This window comes from Colobus angolensis, unplaced genomic scaffold (genome assembly GCF_000951035.1).
Source record: "Colobus angolensis palliatus isolate OR3802 unplaced genomic scaffold, Cang.pa_1.0 Scaffold317, whole genome shotgun sequence".
In the NCBI taxonomy this organism is placed as follows: domain Eukaryota; kingdom Metazoa; phylum Chordata; class Mammalia; order Primates; family Cercopithecidae; genus Colobus; species Colobus angolensis.
The window spans coordinates 1,559,273-1,580,678 of NW_012116455.1; the positions used below are offsets into that span (position 1 = coordinate 1,559,273).

At 46.3% G+C, this 21,406-nt stretch overlaps 4 protein-coding genes across 12 annotated transcripts in view; 1 reads left to right on the top strand and 3 right to left on the bottom strand.

Annotated features, from left to right (window-relative positions):
• Nucleotides 1-3,557, bottom strand: part of ITGA10 (integrin, alpha 10) — a 17,848-nt gene extending 14,291 nt beyond the window's left edge. The window contains exons 1-5 of one of the 3 annotated variants that reach the window (XM_011951286.1): nt 3,329-3,551; nt 1,305-1,416; nt 996-1,105; nt 691-782; nt 355-469 (exon numbers count right to left, since the gene is read on the bottom strand). In XM_011951286.1, the coding sequence (XP_011806676.1) occupies nt 355-469; nt 691-782; nt 996-1,105; nt 1,305-1,416; nt 3,329-3,380 (481 nt within the window). In that variant the 5' untranslated portion in view covers nt 3,381-3,551. Of the gene's footprint in view, nt 1-354; nt 470-690; nt 783-995; nt 1,106-1,304; nt 1,417-3,328 lie in introns of all 3 variants that reach the window. The other 2 variants (XM_011951287.1, XM_011951288.1) reach the window with 2 other exon arrangements.
• Nucleotides 3,558-4,736: 1,179 nt separating this feature from the next.
• On the bottom strand, nt 4,737-12,291 carry PEX11B (peroxisomal biogenesis factor 11 beta). Of its 5 annotated transcripts, XM_011951290.1 has the most exons (5): nt 11,992-12,291; nt 11,066-11,181; nt 10,180-10,381; nt 5,493-5,933; nt 4,737-5,094 (listed from the first exon to the last, which is right to left on the bottom strand). In XM_011951290.1, the coding sequence occupies exons 1-4, from the start codon at nt 12,045-12,047 to the stop codon at nt 5,528-5,530; spliced, it is 780 nt and encodes a 259-aa protein (XP_011806680.1). In that variant the 5' UTR covers nt 12,048-12,291; the 3' UTR covers nt 4,737-5,094; nt 5,493-5,527. The 5 variants fall into 5 exon arrangements, with proteins under 5 accessions (XP_011806680.1, XP_011806679.1, XP_011806682.1 ...); XM_011951289.1 differs by having other exon boundaries at nt 4,739-5,933; XM_011951292.1 differs by having other exon boundaries at nt 4,739-5,933; nt 11,791-12,270.
• An 88-nt stretch (nt 12,292-12,379) lies between these two features.
• On the top strand, nt 12,380-18,422 carry LOC105518331 (gonadotropin-releasing hormone II receptor). The gene is made up of 3 exons (XM_011951295.1): nt 12,380-13,265; nt 17,239-17,449; nt 17,897-18,422. The coding sequence occupies exons 1-3, from the start codon at nt 12,756-12,758 to the stop codon at nt 18,313-18,315; spliced, it is 1,140 nt and encodes a 379-aa protein (XP_011806685.1). The 5' UTR covers nt 12,380-12,755; the 3' UTR covers nt 18,316-18,422.
• A 641-nt stretch (nt 18,423-19,063) lies between these two features.
• Nucleotides 19,064-20,914, bottom strand: RBM8A (RNA binding motif protein 8A). 3 transcript variants are annotated; one of them, XM_011951296.1, is made up of 6 exons: nt 20,738-20,848; nt 20,395-20,454; nt 20,186-20,260; nt 19,859-19,995; nt 19,433-19,559; nt 19,064-19,313 (listed from the first exon to the last, which is right to left on the bottom strand). In XM_011951296.1, exons 1-6 carry the CDS (start codon nt 20,802-20,804, stop codon nt 19,141-19,143), a joined length of 639 nt encoding a protein of 212 aa, XP_011806686.1. In that variant the 5' UTR covers nt 20,805-20,848; the 3' UTR covers nt 19,064-19,140. The 3 variants fall into 3 exon arrangements, with proteins under 3 accessions (XP_011806686.1, XP_011806687.1, XP_011806688.1); XM_011951297.1 differs by having other exon boundaries at nt 19,102-19,313; nt 19,423-19,559; nt 20,186-20,263; nt 20,738-20,914; XM_011951298.1 differs by having other exon boundaries at nt 19,112-19,313; nt 19,423-19,559; nt 20,738-20,878.
• Nucleotides 20,915-21,406: the final 492 nt, after the last annotated feature.

Genomic DNA, 21,406 nt, shown 5'->3' on the forward strand with positions numbered 1-21,406 from the left:
GCCTCCCAAAGTGCTGGGATTACAGGCATGAGCCACCACACCTGGCAATTTTTGTACTTTTTTAGTAGAGATGGGATTTCACCATGTTGGCCAGGCTGGTCTTGAACTCTTGACCTCAAGTGATCTGCCCACCTTGGCCTCCCAAAGTGCTGGGATTACAGGTGTGAGCCACCATACCTGGCCAGGAGTCTGAATTCTAATCTGTCAGGAAACATGGAGCTTTTGCAAGCATATTAGGTAACGATGAGGACAGCCATGCAGGCCCCCTGCCAGGCATCATACCCCTTTGCCCCATCTTTTTCCCACCCAGTATCCCCTTCTGGGAACCAAGTACTCAGCCTTCCTCTGGCTCACGTTGGGCAGTGGGTGCCAGGCTTCCCTGAGGCTGGAATGAAGCATCCACACGGGCACATATCCCAGAACTGAAGACAGAGCTGCCACAAGCACGAGACCAGAGAGGGGCACAGGCCTGGGGATGGGGAAAATAGTTACTCCCAGGCTTGGGAGGGCACCCTCAGAACATGCTCCCAGTTGAAGGAGGCATGAAGACCACCCCCTGACATTACCTACCTTGCTTTCTAGGTTTTTAACTTCTTGGCCCCTCCACACAGACCATTTTCCCTTACCACACTGCTCTTTTTTCTATTATGGACCTTCAGAGACACTGCCACCACCCTTTCCTTAGCTCACCATGAATCCCCCATCACCATCTGTCTCTAACAGAGACATCCCCAGGTGCATATTCACAGCAGGATGAGATGAATTTCCCAGTTGGTAGTCACCTGGTTGGAAGGAGGTAGAAGAGAATGAGATCATGGTGTCATAGATGGGGTGCTTGAATTCATATGATTTTGGAGGAGAATGAGCAGGGATTGGTATCAGATTGGGGACAGGGAGTATGTGGATTTTAGGGGTGAAAAAGCTGAGGTATAGGGAGTTGAAGCTTCTAGAGTATCAAGGTCAGGGTTTAGGAGAAGGGTCAGGCATCTTCTTACCTAAGTGGCTCTTGGCACATGGGGCATCGTGGGCCCCCCCTACAGGGCAGCGATAAACATCCCCCCTCCGGTCACCTGAAGGCCCATCCCAGGGGGCGCCCACCAGCATCCTGGGAAGAGGATGTGAATATAAGCATAGGGCGAACATGACCCTTGACATAGGCCAAAGGGAAAAAGCATGGAGGTGGCAAGTTTAGAGCCCCAGCCACTTTCAAAAGGCCAGATTAGTTTAGAGTCCCATCTATCTTGCCTCCCCTTTGTTAGCTCTACTGCAGTCCCAGTCCCCTGGCACTCCAGTTTCTTCCTCACCATCGCTGTCCACCCCCAATATGTTGTAAGACACTGTATCCAAATTCAGCTTCTGGTGGCCCTGGGAATAGGCGTGGGTGATGTTCATCCAGGTTAAAGGGGGAGCAGAGACCTGTGGGGCCAGGATCATAAGGTTAGCATGAAGTAGTGAATGGCTAGAGGCACAGCCAGAGAGAAGCTATGAGGGAGCATCTTAATATCAGTCTTTCTGCCTGCTTTTTCACTCTTAAGCTTTTCTGGCCTCTCTCAGTGTCTCGTGCTCAGAACCCCAGGCAAAGATGATCCCCTTCCTGTGTTTGTGTCCAGATGCCTAACCTGTGGCCCTCTGCCATGCTGATGTACAGCTGTATTTCCATTCCCACCTCTGAAATTTCATTCACAGACATGTCTGAAAAGGTCAAGTTACTCTTTTCCACAACATTCCTCCCCCACACACTCCTCAACAAACTGTGAGGGTCAAAAGAGGGAGAGGGCCTTTCTGTATCCCCAGAACAACCATTGCTTCCAATTCTCCCCAACATAGGGGGAATGAAAGGAAGCTAAGAAGCACCGCATGTCTGGCTCTCGCCTTCTCTATCTCTTCCTGACTCTCAGTGTCATTGTCACACTCTCACTGTCTTTTTCCAATGTCTAGGTCTCTGGTTGATTCCAGCCTTGGCAATCTCAGTGGTAATTAACTGGGTGGGGCCACCCGCCTGCCCACACACATAGTTTGCCATCCATCCTTGCCAAGGGTCCCATCACCCTGAAGTTTCCCATAACCTGCCTCCTTTTTAACTCATCTACTCTCCCAACTGCACCCCCCATCCCCCACCGCCAACCTTCATGGTTTCCTCAGCCTTTAGCCCACTCTAAAGGTGGCCGACCCTGGCTGATCTTCCCTTTTGACCCCAATGCCTTTAAAATCAGAGCTGGTATTTTAGGAAACAATGATTACAGGGCACTGCCAAGGAAAAATTCCAGGCCTCTTGTCCTTCCCATGGTCCTTTCCCCAACTATGTCTCGCTCTGTACTTCTAAGCAACCCCTCTCAGGCTACCCCCCACCATTACCAATGGCAATAGCTTTATCCCAAACCATGCTCATTTTCAGAAAGGTGTTTTGTATGTGAGCAGTTCTGCATCCAGAAAACTGGCAGGGCTGTATGACTAGAAACTGCAGCTCATTGGTTAGATAAACCCAGAGTTCTGACCACATAGTTCGTCAGTTATGCCTCAGGCCCCAGGGACCACCAAGGGTAAGAAGTTAGGGAGGGGATAATAGGAATCAGACTAGCCACATGGAAAGTCACATCACATTTATTTTTTGTCTCCTTACTCCTATAGGGCTTAGGATGAAGATTTTATATATTTAGATACAAATCTCAGCCAAGCATGCTGGCTCATGCCTATAATCCCAGCACTCTCGGTGGCTGTAGGGGGCGGATTGCTTGAGTCCAGGAGTTAAAGACCAGCCTGGCCAACATGGCAAAACTCTGTCTCTACAAAAAAAAAAAAAAAATTAGCCAGGCGTGGTAGCACATGCCTATAGTCTCAGCTACTCGGGAGGCCAAGGTGGGAGGATCACCTCAGTCTGGGAGGTTGAGGCTAGAGTGAGCCATGATCATGCCACTGCACTCCAGCTTGAGTGACAGAGTGAGACCCTGTCTCAAAAAAAAAAAAAATTAGCTGGGTGTGGTGGCGCGCACCTAGTGGTTCCGACTACTGAGCTATGGTTGCACCACTGCAGTCCAGCCTAGGCAACAAAGTAAGACCCTATCTTTAAAAAATAATTATTATAATGATTATTATTAGATACAAATCTTATACAAGGTCCTAGGCAGCTTTAGCCCCTGCCAGTCTCAATATTGAAACAGTCATATGTGAGGGCCTAAAAATGCACAAGGACACAGACACACATAACAAGAAATGTAGAACCAGTGTTCGCTTCCTAAATCCCAAAGAATTTTAACTCTAATGGTCCCAATTCCAAACGATCTATGTATCTTCCATTCCCACCAGAAACCAAGAAGTTAACTTCCCTCACCTGTCAGGAACACCAGGGGCAAGAACAGGTGAGTGATGAGGGGGAGTTCCATGCCTGATCGGTTTCTGTCCGGTATGAGAAGTCCTCTGGCCTCTGTCTGTCCCTCTCCTTTTCTGTTTTCTTTACTTTCCCTCCCATCCTGCCCCCTCCCAATGGCAGCTAAAAATAAAGTTGGAAGGAATGGGAGGAGTGACGGTGGGGAACTGTGGGGAGCCCCAGACCAAGGAAAGGACTGAGCCATCTTAGTCTATTTCTCTGCCTTGGTGCTGCCCCCTGGAGGCCTCATCTCTACATCCAGAGAATATTTTTTTGGTCCATTTCTGCTATTTCTTTTTTTCTACTGTTTGTTGTTGCCAGGTCAATAATGCTTTCCTCAAATTTGGAACAGGAGTGGGAGATGGATTCTTCTTTTATAAGAAAAGAATCTTAAACTTTTATCTAAAAGTTTTTAGACAAATTATTTATATTGAGAATACAGAGTCTCACTATGTTACCCAAGCTGGTCTTGAACTCCTGAACTCAAGGAATCCTCCCACCTCAGTCTCCCAAAGTGAGCCACTGCACCCAGCCGGGGGATAGGAGATAGGTTCAGATTCTCTTTTTTTTTTTTTTTTTTTTCTTTGTTAAGGCAGAGTCTCACTCTATCACCCAGGGTGGAGTGCAGTGGCGCAATCTTGGCTCACTGCAACCTCTGTCTCCTGGGTTCAAGCATTTCTCATGCCTCAGCCTCCCAGGTAGCTAGGACTACAGGCACATGCCACCATGCCTGGCTAATTTTTGTATTTTTAGTAGAGGCGGGGTTTCACCATGTTGCCCAGGCTGGTCTTGAACTCCTGACCTTAAGTGATCCACCTGCCTCGGCCTCCCAAAGTGCTGGGATTACCAGCGTGAGCCACCACACCTGGCCGATAGATTCTTTTTACTTCCTAACCTTATTTATCTCAACCTGGAATATGGAAAATGAAAGAGCTGACAGCAGTGGTATCATTTTCTCTACCCACCCAGGGGAGTCCCAACATGTGAAGACACAGCTCCAAATCCTTACCAGCCCCACACCACTGAGTTCTGTTCTTGGCTCTTAGCCTATGCTGTCATATGGCATTCTACTTCTTAGAGGGATTATATATCAACTGGTATGAGATGTGTTTTGTGGAGCCAGGACAATAACTTTAGTATTAGACCACCCCTCTGCCACCCCAACTCCTCAGCTAGGTTATAAACTTCTGAAAAGTTGGGAGTGTGGAGGTTCTTAGATTTCTGGATGCCCACTAAGTATTTTGCTTTACATACTGTAGGTGCTCAATAAAAATAATGTGGGTGACATTAGTGGCTAATCCCAAGAAAAACCCAAACCACAGTGACAGGAATAGGGGCCTCAAATGACCAAAAAATGAGGGACCAGACTAAATGTTGATGAGCAAACTGAACTTTAATTTGCTTACCTGAAAGGCTTGCTCTTCATTATTGGCATAGGCCACAGCTATTTACACAGAATCATTGTACAAGATTTACAGCCAGATGCTACACTAGGGAACAGACTAGGGAATAAAGCTCTGAAATCAAAGTGTAAGCAGAAATCTGAAGGTATGTGTACAAGGAAGGATAAGGGCCAAATCATGAGCGAGGCTGGTGAGGTAGACATGAGGGAGGAAGAGGAAACATCCAACCACTTGTGGTACAGAGATATGAGGGAAGAGTCCACTGGCACATAGTATTAAAAATTATGTTTGGAGTCTGAAGGAGGAAAAATCTGCCATAAGCCACCTCTGTGAGAAAAAAGAAGGCAGTTAGAACCTTACAGACCAAACCTTATACCTCCCCTACCAAAAAGTAATTCTGCTGATTAAATCCCTGGATAGAAGAATGAGAAGGTTAAAAAAAGAAAGAGAGAGAGAGATGCACAGACACAGAACCTTAAATAGACATAACAGACACAAAGTAAATACATTCAAGAGAGACACAGACAAAGACAGAGGAAAAGAACAGAAGCTCAGGCACATCTAGAAATTAGACACATCCTATTAACTTCACGAGTCACCTTTCCTTACCTCATCTTCCCCAAAGCTCTTCCTCCACCCCTAAATCTCTGAATTTCTAACTTTAACCAAAGAGTAGAATTTGAATGAGGCTGGTACATGGGGGACTATCTAAGATTCCACCTCACCAATTCAGGTCCCCTCCTTATCCTGTACCAGAAGGTCAGGGCTTGAGTCGTAGCCAGGGATAGATTAGGGTGAGAATAGACAGGATGGAGGACACGAGGCCACAAAGCCCCACAATCCCAGGGCCACAGCGCCAGAGGCCTAGTTTGTCCAGTGGAATGAAGAGATCACAGGCATTTCTGACCACATCTAGCAGAAGTGGGGGATGACCTCTAAGGACTCGAGCCAGGAGCAGGACTTGCAGCCGAAGTTTCAGAGCCAGCTGGGGCAGACCTCCTCCTGGAGTCCCTGGTCCCCCAAATCCCCCAGTTTCACTTCCTCCGGGGACTCCTCCTCCGGAACCTTTCAGTCGCCGGCTACAAGCTGAAGACTCTTGCTCCATCAGTAGGCGAATCTCATAAGCATCACGGCTCAAATTCATGATGAGGGAAAACAAATAGTACCTGATACACAGAGCAAAAGGGTCAGTAAGGGCATGGATACCTACTTAACATATCCAACATCACATTTTAACATTGTCTTTTCCTGTAGCACAAACAGATTACACATTAGATCATCAGAAGTAAAGTGAATGCTATTACCCCATCAGAAATGTCCTCCCTTGAGGACACTATGCTAAGCAAAACAAGCCAGACACAGAAACACAAATACTGCATAATCTCACTTATAGGTGGAAGCTAAAATAAGGCCGGGCGTGGTGGCTCATGCCTGTAATCCCAGCACTTTGGGAGGCCGATGCAGGTGGATTACCTGAGGTCAGGAGTTTGAGACCAGCCGGGTCAACATGGCAAAATCCCGTCCCTAATAAAAATACAAAAATTGGCCAGGTATGGTGGCCAGTGCCTGTAATCCCAGTTACTCGGGAGGCTGAGGCATGAGAATTGCTTAAACCCAGGAAGCAGAGGTTACAGTGAGCCGAGATCTCACCACTGCACTCCAGCCTGGGCAACAAAGAAAGATTCCGTATCAAAAAAAAAAGGGCTAACTCACAGAGGCACAGAATAGAATGGGGGTTGCCAGGGGTTGGGGAGTGGGGGAAATGGGAAGATATTGGTCAAAGTGTACAAGTTTCAGTTATGCAAGATGAATAAGTTCTGGAGATCTAATGTACAACATTGTGACTATAGTTAACAATACTGTATTGTATACTTGAAATTTGCCAGGAGGGTAGATCTTAAGTGTTCTTACCATAAAAGAAAAGAGGTAATTATGCGAGATGATGGATATGTTAATTAGCTTGACTGTGGTGATCACGTCACAACATACATGTACAAACATCGAGCTATAACTCCTTAAATATATATAATTTATATTTGTCAATTATGTCCCAATAAAAATGAAGAAACACAGTCCTCCCACCATTCTATAACTAATACATGTTTACGTGCGCCTTAAGATCCTGTTTTAAACTTCATGAGCATCATGAAATCTTCCAAGGTCAATCTCAAACTTCATTTTCCACTTGGCAACACACACACACACACTCACACACACATACTCTCTCTCTACTTGACCTATAACAAGGCAAACTTGTTTTGAAAGAACAAATTTCAGTTGTTTCAGAGACTCAAACATATTAAAGGTGATCTAAATCCAATCCCTATTTCTTTAAAAAAAAAAAAAAAAGAAAAGTGGCCCAGAGGTTTAATTGCCAAATGTGTTAAATTATAAATTTCTTCAGTAAAAAAATCCATGTTTTTTATTTGCAATCCAATCTGACAGTGGTGGTCTGTACTCAATAACTTGATCTACCTTCAAAGTATATCCTGAATCCAACCACATCTCTCTATCACATCCCACCGCCATACTCTAAGCCACTAACATCTCTTGTCTGGACTTCTGCTTTAGTGTTTTAACTGGTCTCACTGTGGCCATTCTTGCCCCACCCCCAACAATCTATTTTCATATAGTAGCTAGCATAAACATAAATCACATCATTACTTCCCTTCTTAAAACTCTCCATGGTTGACCAGGCACGGTGGCTCACGCCTATAATTCCAGCACTTTGGGAGGCCGAGGCAGGCAGACCATGAGGTCAGGAGTTCGAGACCAGCCTGACCAACGTGGTGAAATCCTGTCTCTACCAAAAATACAAACATTAGCCAGGCGTGGTGGCACGTGCCTGTAATCCCAGCTACTCAGGAGGCTGAGGTAGGAGAATTGCTTGAACCTGGGAGGTGGAGGTTGCAGTAAGCTGAGATTGTACCATTGCATTCCAGCCTGGGCAACAGAGCAAGACTCCATCTCAAAAAAAAAAAAGAAAAACAAATAAACAAACAAACAAACAAAAAAACACAGCTTGTCATGGTTTTCTTCCTATCACATTCATAATAAAATATAAATACCTTAGAGAGGCTTACAGGACTCAACATCTGGTCCCTACCCCTCTAACTTTACCTTGTATCATTCTTTCCTTCAATCATTATGTGCCAACCATGTTGGTTTCTTTCTACATTTTAATTTCATCATGCTTGTTCTTGCCTTAGGACCTTTGCACTACCTATTCCCTCTACCTGGAATATTCTCCCTCCAAAATCCTCACATAGCTAGTTCTTTCTTGCTCTTCAGGTATGAGCTTAAATATCACCTCTTCGGAGAGGCCTTCCCTTATCCCTAAATCTAAAGCACTGAATCAGTTACTCTCTACTCCATAACCCTGTCTTAATTTCCTGCATAATACTTACCAGTATCTGATATTTTAATTTATTGTGTATTTATATTTATCTCATCCCATTACAAGGTAAGTTCCAGAGGAGCAGAGGCCTTGTTTGTCTTTAACCACTGGACCCCTGTATGTAGACTGATGCCTACCATATGGTAAGAGCTCAGTAAGTATCTGTTGGATGAAATGAATAAATATAACACACAGACTCCTTTAGGGAGTTGCTTTTCCATACTGTTCCAGCCATGCCTCTGCTCCCACCCCTCATACATCATAAGCCATGTTATAGTTGTAAATCACTGAGAAAGATGAAGGGAAAAGCAAGGTCAATATAACAAAAAAGTACAATCATAGGAAAACAAAAAACAAATACAGATAATATGTTAGGGAATTTTACTCCCACATCGTATTTCTCACTACCTTCATTGTCAGCTACCTCCTTTGTCCAAGCCAACATCATCTCTTGCTCATATTAGGGCATATCCTCTCTTGCCCCACTGCAATCCATTTTCTTTTCTTTTTTTTTTTTTTTTTGAGATGCAGTCTTGCTCTGTCACCCAGGCTGCAGCGCAGTGGCCGGATCTCAGCTCACTGCAACCTCCGCCTCACGGGTTTACGCCATTCTCCTGCCTCAGCCTCCCGAGTAGCTGGGACTACAGGCGCCCGCCACCTCGCCTGGCTAGTTTTTTGTATATTTTAGTAGAGACGGGGTTTCACCGTGTTAGCCAGGATGGTCTCGATCTCCTGACCTCATGATCTGCCCGTCTCGGCCTCCCAAAGTGCTGGGATTACAGGCTTGAGCCACCGCACCCGGCCATTTTCTTTTCTTTTCTTTCTTTCTTTCTTTTTTTTTTTTTGAGATGGAGTCTTGCTTTTGTCACCTAGGCTGGAGTGCAATAGCACAATCGCAGCTCACTGCAACCTCTGCCTCCCGGGTTCAAGCAAGTCTCCTGCCTCAGCCTCCCAAGTAGCTGGGAGTACAGGTGCCCGCCACCACACGTGGTTAATTTTTGTAATTTTAGTACAGACGGGGTTTTGCCATGTTGGCCAGGTTGGTCTTGAACTCCTGACCTCGTGATCCCCCAACCTCGGCTTCCCAAAGTGCTGGGATTACAGGTGTGAGCCATCGCGCCTGGCCTGCAATCCATTTTCAACATCTCAGAAAGAGATGTCCTTTAAACACAATTTGAATCAAGTCATTTCCCTGCTCAGAATCCTTCAATAATGTTCCATTGTAGGATAAAATAAAACAAGCATTAACTAAAAGACACTATATGAAAGGTCTGGTGCCTGTCTACCTCTCAAATTTGAACTGATGGACTCAATACTGTCAATCACACTGGCTTTCTATTTCTCTAATTCCCTTAAGTCTTTCTTAGTTCAAAGCCTTACTTAGAATGTGCTATTTTCTCTGTTTGGAAACGTCTTTTCTACTACTGTTGGCTTTGTCTAACTCCTCCTACTCAGACATCAGGTCTGAACTAAAATATTGCCTTCTCAAAGAGTTTTTCCCAATTTTTCAATCTAAATTAGCTCCCCTTGTGATATTCTTTCATAATACCACATACTTTCCCACAAATATATATGAGAAGTTATTCACTGTAGTATCTAACTCCCCCACTAAACTGGAAGCTTCATGGGAACAGGCACATAGGCACATTATCTGTTTAGCTCTTTGCTTTATCCCCTGCCCCACAGTAAGCATCTAATAAATATTTTTGGAATGAATGAGTAAGCAGGTAGTGAGGGGGAATAACCTGTGGTATAGAAGCACAATTAAAGTGATATAATATCTTACCTTGCACAATATTAGTCATTCATTATGGAAGATCATCTGTCTTCCATCTCCCCCCATTTGATATTCTCCAATAGTTTAAGATCTAACTGAAGACTGGAAGCCAAGTGACTGATCAAGACTTATATACTCCGGAAAGATCCTAAGAGATCTTTCCCTCATATAAGACAAGCTATGCAATATAGAGGCTACAAAAAAAAAAAAAATCTTGAAGGAGAAAAGGATATCAAACCTGAATGAACGCTGGGCCCACTTCTCCTGATCCACACGGGGAGCCAGTCCAGACTTTCCAGCCCACAGGACATTGTCACAGGCAAAGTACAAGGCTCGATTGAGGTGACTAACAGTGATGCAGAATCTCAGGACAACATCTGATAGGTGAACAGCTCTTTTGGCTGACTCAAGGGCATCTGCTGAGTTACCCAGGCGTAGAACTTGTGGAGATTAGAAAGGGAAAGCAAGGATTTGTAAGTAGAGAGGCAGATAGCAAGAAACAGAAACAGAGAAAGCAAGAAGGCAAAAGTTGAGCAATAATAACAATTTTTTTGAAGAGCAGAAACAGGCTGGACGCGGTGGTTCAAGCCTGCAATTCTAGCACTTTGGGAGGCTGAGGTGGCTGGATCACCTGAGGTCAGGAGTTTGAGACCAGCCTGGCCAATATGGTGAAACCCCATCTCCACTAAAAATACAAAAATTAGCCCGGCATGGTGGTGGGCACCTGTAGTCCCAGGTGCTCAGGAGGCTGAGACAGGAGAATTGCCTGAACCTGGGAGGCAGAGGTTGCAGTGAGCCGAGATTGGGCCACTGCACTCCAACCTGGACAAGAGACTCTGTCTCAAAAAAAATAAAAGATAAAGAGAAGAAACACTTCATTTTTCAATTTCAAATTTAATTTTTGTGCCAGTTTAGTTTTCTCAAACTTGCCCCATTCTCTCCAACCCTCCTAATTACTTCCGTACCCCTGCTCTCTTATCTCAACTTGACACATGCAGAGGGTAAGTGCAGAGCCAAATGAGAAAGAAGAACAGGCAGAGAGGGTACAGGAAGGAGGGACCAAGGAAGGAGAGCTGGGGATGGAGGAAGGGTTGGGGGATAAAAGGAAAGACAGAGTTACTTACGCTTTCTTCCAAGGCTCAGGTGGCCCTCCAGCTGTCGAATCTGTTTCTGTAACTCAGGACTGGCTCCATGCCTTTGCAGCGCATGGCCAAGAAGAGAGCAAGCATACTGGGCGGCCCTAGAGGAGAGGGCAGACAACGTAAGGTGGAGACCCCCCTTACCTTCCGCTCAAAATTACCCTCCAAAAGGCACAGACTTCCCCCTTTCCCAGTTTGAGACCACTCCCCTTCCTCCTCCATGCCCATATCTCACCATTTCTCCAGGTCAGAGGAAGGGAAAGGCATAAGGAGAAAAAAAAGTCTAGAAAGGGGTGGGGAACACTATTGAATGCTGAGCAAATAAGAGATTTGACAATGATGAGGCCTGAAGGGGCCAGTGCAGGCCGCAGGGTCCATCACAAGCACATCAGCGTGAGCATGTATGTGATCGATGAGGGGAGGCAGACAGATGGAGGGCATTTTATTCCTCACAACAGGTGAACTAAGAGATTTCAAGGCCCTCTAGCTGAATGGAGACCAAACACCAGGACGGACGCAGAGGAGTTCCCGAATGACAGCACGGTGTGGGGACATGGAAACTGGGAGTGCCTCCTCATCTATGGGGGCAGAGTCCAGGGCTATCCACCGTGGGGTGAATGCTCCTCATTCTGTCACCGCTCAGTGAGAACACTGTCGGTCTTATGTGGACACAGCAACCCTGAGTGGCCTCCCCGCTGACCCATTCATGCCTCAGTTTCCCCATCTCTTCCGCGAGCGGAAAGGAATCATCTCAACAGCGGCTCAAATCTGCGCCTCACGGTCCGTTCGGGCCCCCGTAGCCAGAGTTGACCCTTCTTGACCCCCCTATAGCCTGAACTGATTTCGCCTCACTAGAGTCTTCCTCTGCCCATCCCTCCCCCGCCCCACCCCCATTCCTATTCGGGCCGCACCTACACAGCCGCTCCCGGGCTTGGCTCTGAGCACTGAAGCGGACCCAGGCGTCCATGACAGCCGCAGCCCAGGCTCCGCGGCCCCGCTCCCGCCCCACTTCCCGCCCCTAGTCACGCCTCCTGCGCGACCCAACGGTGCCTCGCGAGGGACAAACAATATCAGAAAAGAAAGCGAGTGGAGCTTGCCCTCGAAGCGGAATTTCAGGACGCGAAACGCGTGCCTTTTGAGCCTACATCTGCGTATTATTGTGCGTGTCTCTGTCAGAGGGTCTCCTTATCAGACGATCTCCACTCCCTAGCACGCCTCCAGCGGCACATTCTTCTTTAAATATTCAGGACCAAGGGCGGGGCCTGCAGGGGTCGGGGCGGGGCGAGAAAGCGCCGCAGTGAACTCCACGCCTTAGAGGCCGGGATAGGAGTGCGCCCGGCAGAACATCCCAAATACACATGCACGCAGGCTCTGACTGAATCCAGGGCTGTAGGGGCTAAAGAGGTCTAGGGCAGTGGAAACCCGAAGCCCAGGCTGGTCTTTCCAAGGAAAAAGGAGCGTGACTGGTACCAGATCTTCGTTCCCTGCAGAACCTTGACAGTTGGACAAGTGACCTCCTCCAGAACAGATGGAGAGTCTCCAGAAGCAGAGGCTTTAGTGAACGAAGTTCGCAATAATCAGCTCCAGATCCTGAAAAGGTGGGAGAAGAATCAGTGGCCAGAGCTAACCGCTTCATACCCACACTGCATCCTCCTCAGTTTCTCTCCAGGCCACCATGTCTGCAGGCAATGGCACCCCTTGGGGGTCAGCAGCGGGGGAGGAGGTCTGGGCTGGATCAGGAGTGGTGGTGGAGGGCTCAGAGCTGCCCACCTTCTCGGCAGCAGCCAAGGTCCGAGTGGGAGTGACCATTGTGCTGTTTGTTTCTTCGGCTGGAGGGAACCTCGCCGTCCTGTGGTCAGTGACAGGGCCGCAACCCAGCCAGCTCCGCCCCTCTCCAGTCAGGAGACTCTTCGCCCATTTAGCAGCTGCCGACTTACTAGCCACTTTTGTGGTTATGCCCCTAGATGCCACCTGGAATATCACTGTTCAATGGCTGGCCGGGGACATCGCATGTCGGACACTCATGTTTCTGAAACTAATGGCCATGTATTCTGCAGCTTTCCTGCCTGTGGTCATTGGACTGGACCGCCAGGCAGCAGTACTCAACCCGCTTGGATCCCGCTCAGGTGTAAGGAAACTTCTAGGGGCAGCCTGGGGACTTAGTTTCCTGCTTGCCTTGCCCCAGGTGAGTGACCTAGGACTCAGGACCGGGCAGGACAGGGATTTGGGTCCGTAGCATGAGTTAAAGGGTGCGCTTGGGGACCATTAATTCTCAGGAAGTAAGCCTCTGCTTTTTTTTTTGGCCGGCTCACTGCAACCTCCGCCTCCTGGGTTCAAGCAAGTCTCCTGCCTCAGCCTCCCGAGAAGCTACAGGCGCCCGCTACCACGCCCGGCTAATTTTTGTATTTTTAGTAGAGGCGAGGTTTCACCATGTTGGCCAAGTGGTCTCCATCTTTCGACCTCGTGATCCGCCCGCCTCAGCCTCCCAAAGTGCTGAGATTACAGGCGTGAGGCACCGTGCCCGGCTACCTCTGCTCTCTTCTGTAAGGTTATTTGCATGTTAATTTACATCTGTTAAGAGCCTGCCTTTTATAAGCAGTATCCTCTGTTTGTGCCTCTTCCATTAGATCTGTTTTACTACACTTGGCTTCTGCATCTCTGCATCCTCCCAATCTCACCTCCTTCAGATTGGGGCAGGGAAGAAAAACAGAAAAACATACATGTGGGTCTATGAAGAGAGTGAAGTCAGTGGTTTGGGTAAAACTTTGTGGTACTCATTTATCCATTCAAAAAGTAATATGCATCTCCAGGGCCGCTCAAATTTTGCTAAGGATAGGGTAGCAAAATTCTGCCTTCAGGAAATGTATTGACTAGTGCAGGAAACAAAGAAATTAGGCAATTACAATATAGTGTATTCAAAAGTGTTATGCTAAAGGAGCTAAAGAAGACAATGGGGGTGGGGAGCAGAGAGGGGTGTCTGACACAGCGGTGCAGTCAGGAACAGCTTTCCAGATGTTAATGTTTGATTCTTCAGAGATAGGTGTTAGACCAATTAAAATAGGAGAAATGCTAGGGAAGATGGAGGATAGAGGATCTCAATGCTGCTAAAGCTGAGGACTAGTTAATGGTGAGTAATGAGCTGAGAGGGGAAGAGCGAGCCAGATCACAAATAATAAAATTGTACTTTATCCTGAGTGCAGTGGAGAGACACTAAAGAGAGTGACATAACCAAATTTGTGTTTTTTACTGACTTTATTGTCGAATGAGTGTTAAAATTGGAAAGAGGCAAGCATCTGAACCTGATACTAGGTTAATCAAATCTCAAAGCAAATCCAATACTGAAAAGGAACTAGAAATCTAGGTGGGAAAAAAGCTAAATACAAAGCAATTCCTTCAAGGCAAAAACCACTATCACTATCATGGGGTTGGGGAGCAGGATAGAGCAGCATCTCTGAGACTGTAGGATTAGAATTATGTCTAGAAGGAGGCCAAGAAGGGTCTAGGATTTGTTTCTGGAATGATTATATATATATATATATATGTATTTTTTTTTTTTTTTTGAGGCAGAGTCTCGCTCTGTCGCCCGGACTGGAGTGCAGTGGCCAGATCTCAGCTCACTGCAGGCTCCGCCTCCCAGGTTCAGGCCATTCTCCTGCCTCAGCCGCCGGAGTAGCTGGGACTACAGGCGCCCGCCACCTTGCCCGGCTAGTTTTTTTTTGTATTTTTAGTAGAGACGGGGTTTCACCGTGTTAGCCAGGATGGTCTCGATCTCCTGACCTCGTGATCCGCCCGTCTCGGCCTCCCAAAGTGCTGGGATTACAGGCTTGAGCCACCACGCCCGGCCTAGGAATGATAATATATTATACTGATTTAAGACTTGATCCTTACTTACATCCTCAATTATTAGAAATATAACTACTAGAAGTTAGTCTGACTATACTCCTAAGAACAAAGAAAGGCCTGGTGGCTCAAGCCTGTAATCCCAGCATTTTGCAAGGCCAAGGCGGGTGGATCACTTGAGGTCGGGAGTTCAAGACCAACCTGGCGAACATGATGAAACCCCATCTCTACTAAAAATACAAAAATTAGCCCGGTGTAGTGGTGAGCACCTGTAATCTCAACTATTCAGCAGGCTGAGGCATGAGAATTTCTTGAACCTGGGAGGTGGAGGCTACAGTGAGCCAAGAATGCACCACTGCACTCTGGCGTGGGCGACAGAGCCAGACTCTGTCTGGGGAGATAAAAGGAGAAAACTAATACTTCTAATATGTTGCAAACAAGACCTTTACCAATCCAAGTGTTAAAAAGAAGCCTGTTGCTACAGTGCCATTTACAATTAAGGTAAGGTACAATTAGGTTTGTTTACATAAAGCAAATTTTACATGTGGACTGGGAATTAGAAGACTTTTTGTTTCAGTTTGCCTGTTTTACTTTGTTTTTTTCTGAGTCTCGGCTCTACTGCTAACTAGCTATATGATTTTGGCTAAGGCACTTGAAATCCATGGGCCACAAGATGATGCAAAGGGAAATGAATTTTATCCTTTCTTATGGCCTGACAATCTGACAATATTTGCAATCTCTATTTGTTTCAATGGCAAACTGATTGTGACATGTATGATACATGTGCAAAAGGTGAAATTTTTTGGTTCCAAATTAGTATCCTGGGTAAATTCTGCCTTGCCCAATGCTGTAGTTGTAGTTAAAATATTAGTGTTAATAAAATAAAAAATTTAATAATGTCACGTTAGTGTGGTAAGCGCTTAGGAGTCCTTAGGGGTACGATTGGGGTAGTTAGAAATTACTTATTTTTGTAGGCTTGTTCCCAAGTTACCAGCAGTTGAAAGGGATGTTTCTACAGTACATGGTAAATGGTAATAAAATAGGAGAAAGGAAAGATCAAAGCAAGGCTTGGACCAAACTATGAATCCAAGAGCTTTGATTATTTTTTTTTTTTGGAGACAAGAGTCTCGCTCTGTCACCCAGGCTGGAGTGCAATGGCGCAATCTCAGCTCACTGCAAGCTCCGCCTCCCAGGTTCAGGCCATTCTCCTGCCTCAGCCTCCTGGAGTTCCCGAGTAGATAGGACAAGAGGCGCCTGCCACCACTAATTTTTTTTATTTTTAGTACAGACAGGGTTTCACGTATTAGCCAGGATGGTCGCGATCTCCTGACCTCGTGATCCGCCCGCCTCAGCCTCCCAAAGTGCTGGGATTACAGACGTAAGCCACTGTGCCCAGCCAGCTTTGACTATTTTTATACCCCTCACAATTCTCATGTACTTCTTAGGCATAGCACAAAAACAAAAACAAATTATAAATATATGAATGCAAGAGATGGGAAGAGGAAAGAACATTTTCCGAGTAGCTCAGAGTAGCCTGATCATAACTCCAAACAGTTTACAAAACTCTGTCTTAGGCTGAAACTATTCATCTTTCCTAAATGTCCCTCATGTCTGCTAAAATCACTGTCCCAAATGCCTTGTATCTAGGAATCTGATACCTACTGAGCTTACCTTTTATCAAATTAATAGTGACTCAATCTGCATTACTGGAACCCAGGCACTTTAACCTTGTAGCTCTAAATGGAAATAGTTTTTACTGATTCAGTTGGAAAATCCAGCAATTTAACAAAAAGGGGGAGGGGCAGCCCAATAGCATTTGGAAAATGTTAAATTTTATTATTTAACATTCTTTACCATTATAGTTACTGCACATAAGACTATTACTACTAAAGGTCACTTCAGAGTCACTGCAAAATGGCCTGGAATTTTGGCAGCACCCATTTTACACAGTTTTTCTTTTTCCACAAAATAACAGACATACCAGGAAAATCATTTCAGCTAAAAATATGAGTGAGGTGGTAGAAATATCATCCCTTATAAAGCGCAGTGTTAGAATAGTACTTGAGAAGGCGGGATTGTTTTAAGTTCCGAGATTTAACAAACTCACTGCTCAGCATCATATTCAAGCCTAAAAGGAAGACAGGATTTTCAAGATATATTTCCAACCTCTTTTAACATGGCACCATGGATGAACTGTTTTTCGGCACTGTGCTGCTTCACTTGGAATTAAGGATGAATTGGGAGGAGACAGTATGACATAGGTGGGTAGGTTGGGTGGTGAGGGGAACCAGTTCTAATAGTCCTGAACTCCACTCCAGCTGTTCCTGTTCCATACCGTCCACCGAGCTGGCCCAGTCCCTTTCACTCAGTGTGTCACCAAAGGCAGCTTCAAGGCTCGATGGCAAGAGACCACCTATAACCTCTTCACCTTCTGCTGCCTCTTTCTGCTGCCACTGACTGCCATGGCCATCTGCTGTAGCCGCATTGTCCTCAGTGTGTCCAGCCCCCAGACAAGGAAGGGGAGCCATGGTGAGACTCCAATTCCCAGGCCTTAATCCTTAACCCTAGACCTGTTGCCTCTAGCATCATTTATCTACCTACCTAATAGCTATCTACCAGTCACTAAACTGTGGTGAGATCCTAACCATATGTCTAGCACCTGATGCTAATTTAATTGAATCCTTTCAATTATAAACAGCTGAGTTAGCTGGACAAGGACTAGGGAGGCAATCAGTATTATTTATTCTTGAACACCATCAAGTCTTAAAGTAGACTAGGTGGCTTCACATTTCTATCATAATCCTTGGGGGTAAGAGATCATACAGTCCCAGGTTGAGAAGGGGAAAAGGGTTTGCAGCATTCTCCTCCTTGTAGGAGGCGAGCTCTGTGTCACTAGCTATGCCCCTCTATCAATTCACCCCATACTCAGTTCAGAAGCTTAGAGTCTGAATTACAGTATATTTTCTAAATTCCTAGCCCCTGCTGGTGAATTTGCCCTCCGCCGCTCCTTTGACAATCGTCCCCGTGTTCGTCTCCGGGCCCTGAGACTGGCCCTGCTTATCTTGCTGACCTTCATCCTCTGCTGGACACCTTATTACCTACTGGGTCTGTGGTACTGGTTCTCCCCCACCATGCTAACTGAAGTCCCTCCCAGCCTGAGCCACATCCTTTTCCTTTTTGGCCTCCTCAGTGCTCCTTTGGATCCTCTCCTCTATGGGGCCTTCACCCTTGGCTGCCGAAGAGGGCACCGAGAACTTAGTATAGACTCTTCTAAAGAAGGGTTTGGGAGAATGCTCCAACAGGAGATTCATGCCCTTAGACAGCAGGAAGTACAAAAAACTGTGACATCAAGAAGTGCAGGAAAAACGAAAGACATTTCTATAACATCTGTCTGATCCTAACAGAGTGTATAGGAACAAAATAGTAAGTCTTTAATACCATAATATCTTAACATCTCATTTCTACTCCTGCTCTCCTAGTTCCCCCAAAAAAGAAATACTGACCAGTGTCTACTTTAAACCCTACCTGAAACTTGAGACTGTATCTAGTATAGAAATTCACATAACCAACCCAGGCAACACAGCGAGACCCCATCTCTACAAAAATATTAAAAATTTAGCTGGGCATGGTGGCATGTGCCTGTAATCCCAACTACTAGGGAGGGTGAAGCAGAAGGATGGCTTGAGCCCAGGAGTTTGAAGTTGCAGGTTGCAGTGAGCTATGATCACGCAGCTGCACTCCAGCCTGGGGAACACAGCAAGACTCTATCTCAAAAAAAAAAGAAATAGGCTGGGCACGGTGACTCAAGCCTGTAATCCCAGCACTTTGGCAGGCCGAGACGGGCGGATCACGAGGTCAGGAGATCGAGACCATCCTGGCTAACACGGTGAAACCCCGTCTCTACTAAAAAATACAAAAAACTAGCCGGGCGAGGTGGCGGGTGCCTGTAGCCCCAGCTACTCGGGAGGCTGAGGCAGGAGAATGGCGTAAACCCGGGAGGGGGAGCTTGCAGTGAGCTGAGATCCGGCCACTGCACTCCAGCCTGGGCGACAGAGCGAGACTCCATCTCCAAAAAAAAAAAAAAAAAAGAAATAGAGTTCAGTCCCTAGAATTATCTTCACAATGATCCATACAGCCTTACTATGCTTTAGAACTTTCAATTTTACGATAGGAAAGTAATATTAAATGTAGAAAACAAAAATGGAACATTTATTCGCAACTCAAATACTATGCATATAGGGTAAGAGATTAAATATAAACACAGCAAGTTCCACCCCAGTCCTATCTGTCCAAGGCTGCATGGTCAAATGGAATCTTGAAGAGAACACCTGGACAACAGAGGACCTGTCAGCGACGTCTCCGATCTGGACTTCTGCTGCGTCTTCGGCCTCCTCTAAGGAAAAAGAAGCAGGGAGAAGAGTCCATTAGAGGGACATAATACTACGTCCTCATTCTGTTTTGTTCATATTCCCTTCACCCAGTGTTTGCCCTCTTCATTTTACCTCCTCTTGCCTTTTGGTGGACCCCGAACAAAACACCAGTCAACGCTGATGGGCTGTCCCATCAAATCCTGGCCATTGAGTCCCTCCATAGCAGCCTGGGCCTCCTTGTATGTTTCATACTCAACTAGAGTATACCCCTGGGGAAAGTAAAAAGACAGATATGAAAACCCTCCTATTTCCCCAAGCATCACTGAGTATCTTTTTCCTCAAATCTAAACTCAGAAAAATCTATAAAATTTAAGCAATGAATGTACGTCATATATCTCTGTAAATATACAACATGTCTGTCTCTTTGGCGTGTCTGACAAAACATATCCATGTTTTAAATGTCATTTTATTTCAACTTTGCTCTTGGCCAACCACAGCAAACACAGAACTACCAATGCTGTCTAAGGGTTATGAAAGAAAGGAGGCAATCAAGTGTCACTTAGGATACCTTCAGATATCCTGTTCGCCTGTCGAGGTTGAGGTGAATGTTTTTAATTTCCCCATATTCTGCGAATTTGTCGTGTATGTCTTCTTCAGTGGCTTCCTCATGGACTCCAGTGACAAAAAGAATCCAGCCTTCAACAGCTGTTGGGGGACGGGGGGAAGTTGTATGAGTACATGAGAGAAACGCTTCAAGCAGACTCACAGGAGTAGAGTGAGTGCGGACTCAGATTGTTTAACCTATCTCTGAACCCATTCCTACTGCTTAACTATGTTATCGGTTTCTAACTACTACCACAGACACGGATACCTCACAGGTTCCATTATTACTCACAGCGTTGTGGTCCGGGTTCATCGCCATCCTGCTCCACGCTGTCATAATCCTCACGCATCCGCGCTCGGGACCCCTCTTCTATAAGGAACACACACGAGATCACCAAAAACTCCCCCTTTCTCCCATTGTTCCTATGAGTTGGGTGGGGACTCCAAAACCCGGGGCTCCTGCCCTACTAGGCCACTCTACCCCATTTTCCCCACACTCACCAGAGCCAAAGCCGCGACCCTTCCGTTTCTTTGCTTTTTCTTTCAGTTTGTGAATGCTCTCTGGAGCCCCAGAAGATAAAAGAGTAAGCAACCATGACAGTCATTTGTAACAATCATTTCTTTCCCAAGACACTGTCTGCAAGCCGACCCAAAGCGCCTCCAGTCTCAGTGCCTTCCCGGTCACGCCCTCCCTTCTCCTAAAGGGGGCGGAATCTCTAATCCACCCAAGACCCGGTTCCCCGATTCCCATCCTCACGACCCGGGAGAAAAGAGAGTAAATTTTCCTATTATAGCCTTCTCTCACACCTTCCCCGCTACCCCCGCCCGCCTCCACTGTCCTCACCGTCCCCATCCTCATCCATGGCGAAATCTTCGCCCCCAGCCTCGTGAAGATCTAGCACGTCCGCCATCTCGCCTTCGATCGAGATCTCGTCTGTGCCGCTCAGACACTAGGTACCTCGGGAAACTGTCGCAGAGGGGAAAGGTCGCCAGTCAAGCTGACCAATCAAAGGCTAACTCTAAATCCCTCCCTCTGCACGGTAAAAATACGCAAATTGGGGCGGGCCTAGTTCGGAAAGATGCCGGAAGTGTTTCTGTGGCCATCTTGAGCAGGTCGCGAGCTAAATGCTGCCATGTTGGGAGGTGCAGACTACAGGGGTCAGTGGATAGCTCCTAACGGCGGCAGCTGCTGAGGGATACTGTACTATTAACAGTGAGGCCCGGCGTAATTTCCTTATTAGAGGGCTTCTTTATGTCTCTTCATCCCAAACTGGGAAATGGTCACTGAAGACACCTTTTTCTATCAAAAATCCCAGGCCTGTACCCTGTTCCGAGGCAAGGTGATGTATGATAGTGACGTTTTTAAAAAATAGTTTGATCAGCAATACGGGCATAAAGAGCTGCTTCTGGAACGTACCGCAGCACGTAATTTCTCTTCAGGAAACTAACAGACCTGGTTGCAATATGATTGGTGAGACAGATATCAATTTTTTTTTTTAAGATAAAACTCCCT

Excerpts from the sequence above, each read along its gene's own strand:
- PEX11B (XM_011951290.1), bottom strand. The coding sequence starts at position 12,047 with ATGGACGCCTGGGTCCGCTTCAGTGCTCAGAGCCAAGCCCGGGAGCGG. Across the intron at positions 10,382-11,065 it reads CCTGAGCCTTGGAAGAAAGC|TTCTACGCCTGGGTAACTCA; the intron begins GTAAGTAACTCT and ends AATCTCCACAAG. Across the intron at positions 5,934-10,179 it reads TGGGCCCAGCGTTCATTCAG|GTACTATTTGTTTTCCCTCA; the intron begins GTTTGATATCCT and ends TCTGTGTATCAG.
- LOC105518331 (XM_011951295.1), top strand. The coding sequence starts at position 12,756 with ATGTCTGCAGGCAATGGCACCCCTTGGGGGTCAGCAGCGGGGGAGGAG. Across the intron at positions 13,266-17,238 it reads TCCTGCTTGCCTTGCCCCAG|CTGTTCCTGTTCCATACCGT; the intron begins GTGAGTGACCTA and ends ACTCCACTCCAG. Across the intron at positions 17,450-17,896 it reads GACAAGGAAGGGGAGCCATG|CCCCTGCTGGTGAATTTGCC; the intron begins GTGAGACTCCAA and ends CTAAATTCCTAG.
- RBM8A (XM_011951296.1), bottom strand. The coding sequence starts at position 20,804 with ATGGCGGACGTGCTAGATCTTCACGAGGCTGGGGGCGAAGATTTCGCC. Across the intron at positions 20,261-20,394 it reads GGGTCGCGGCTTTGGCTCTG|AGGGGTCCCGAGCGCGGATG; the intron begins GTGAGTGTGGGG and ends TCCTTATAGAAG. Across the intron at positions 19,314-19,432 it reads TGTTCGGGGTCCACCAAAAG|AGGAGGCCGAAGACGCAGCA; the intron begins GCAAGAGGAGGT and ends CTTTTTCCTTAG.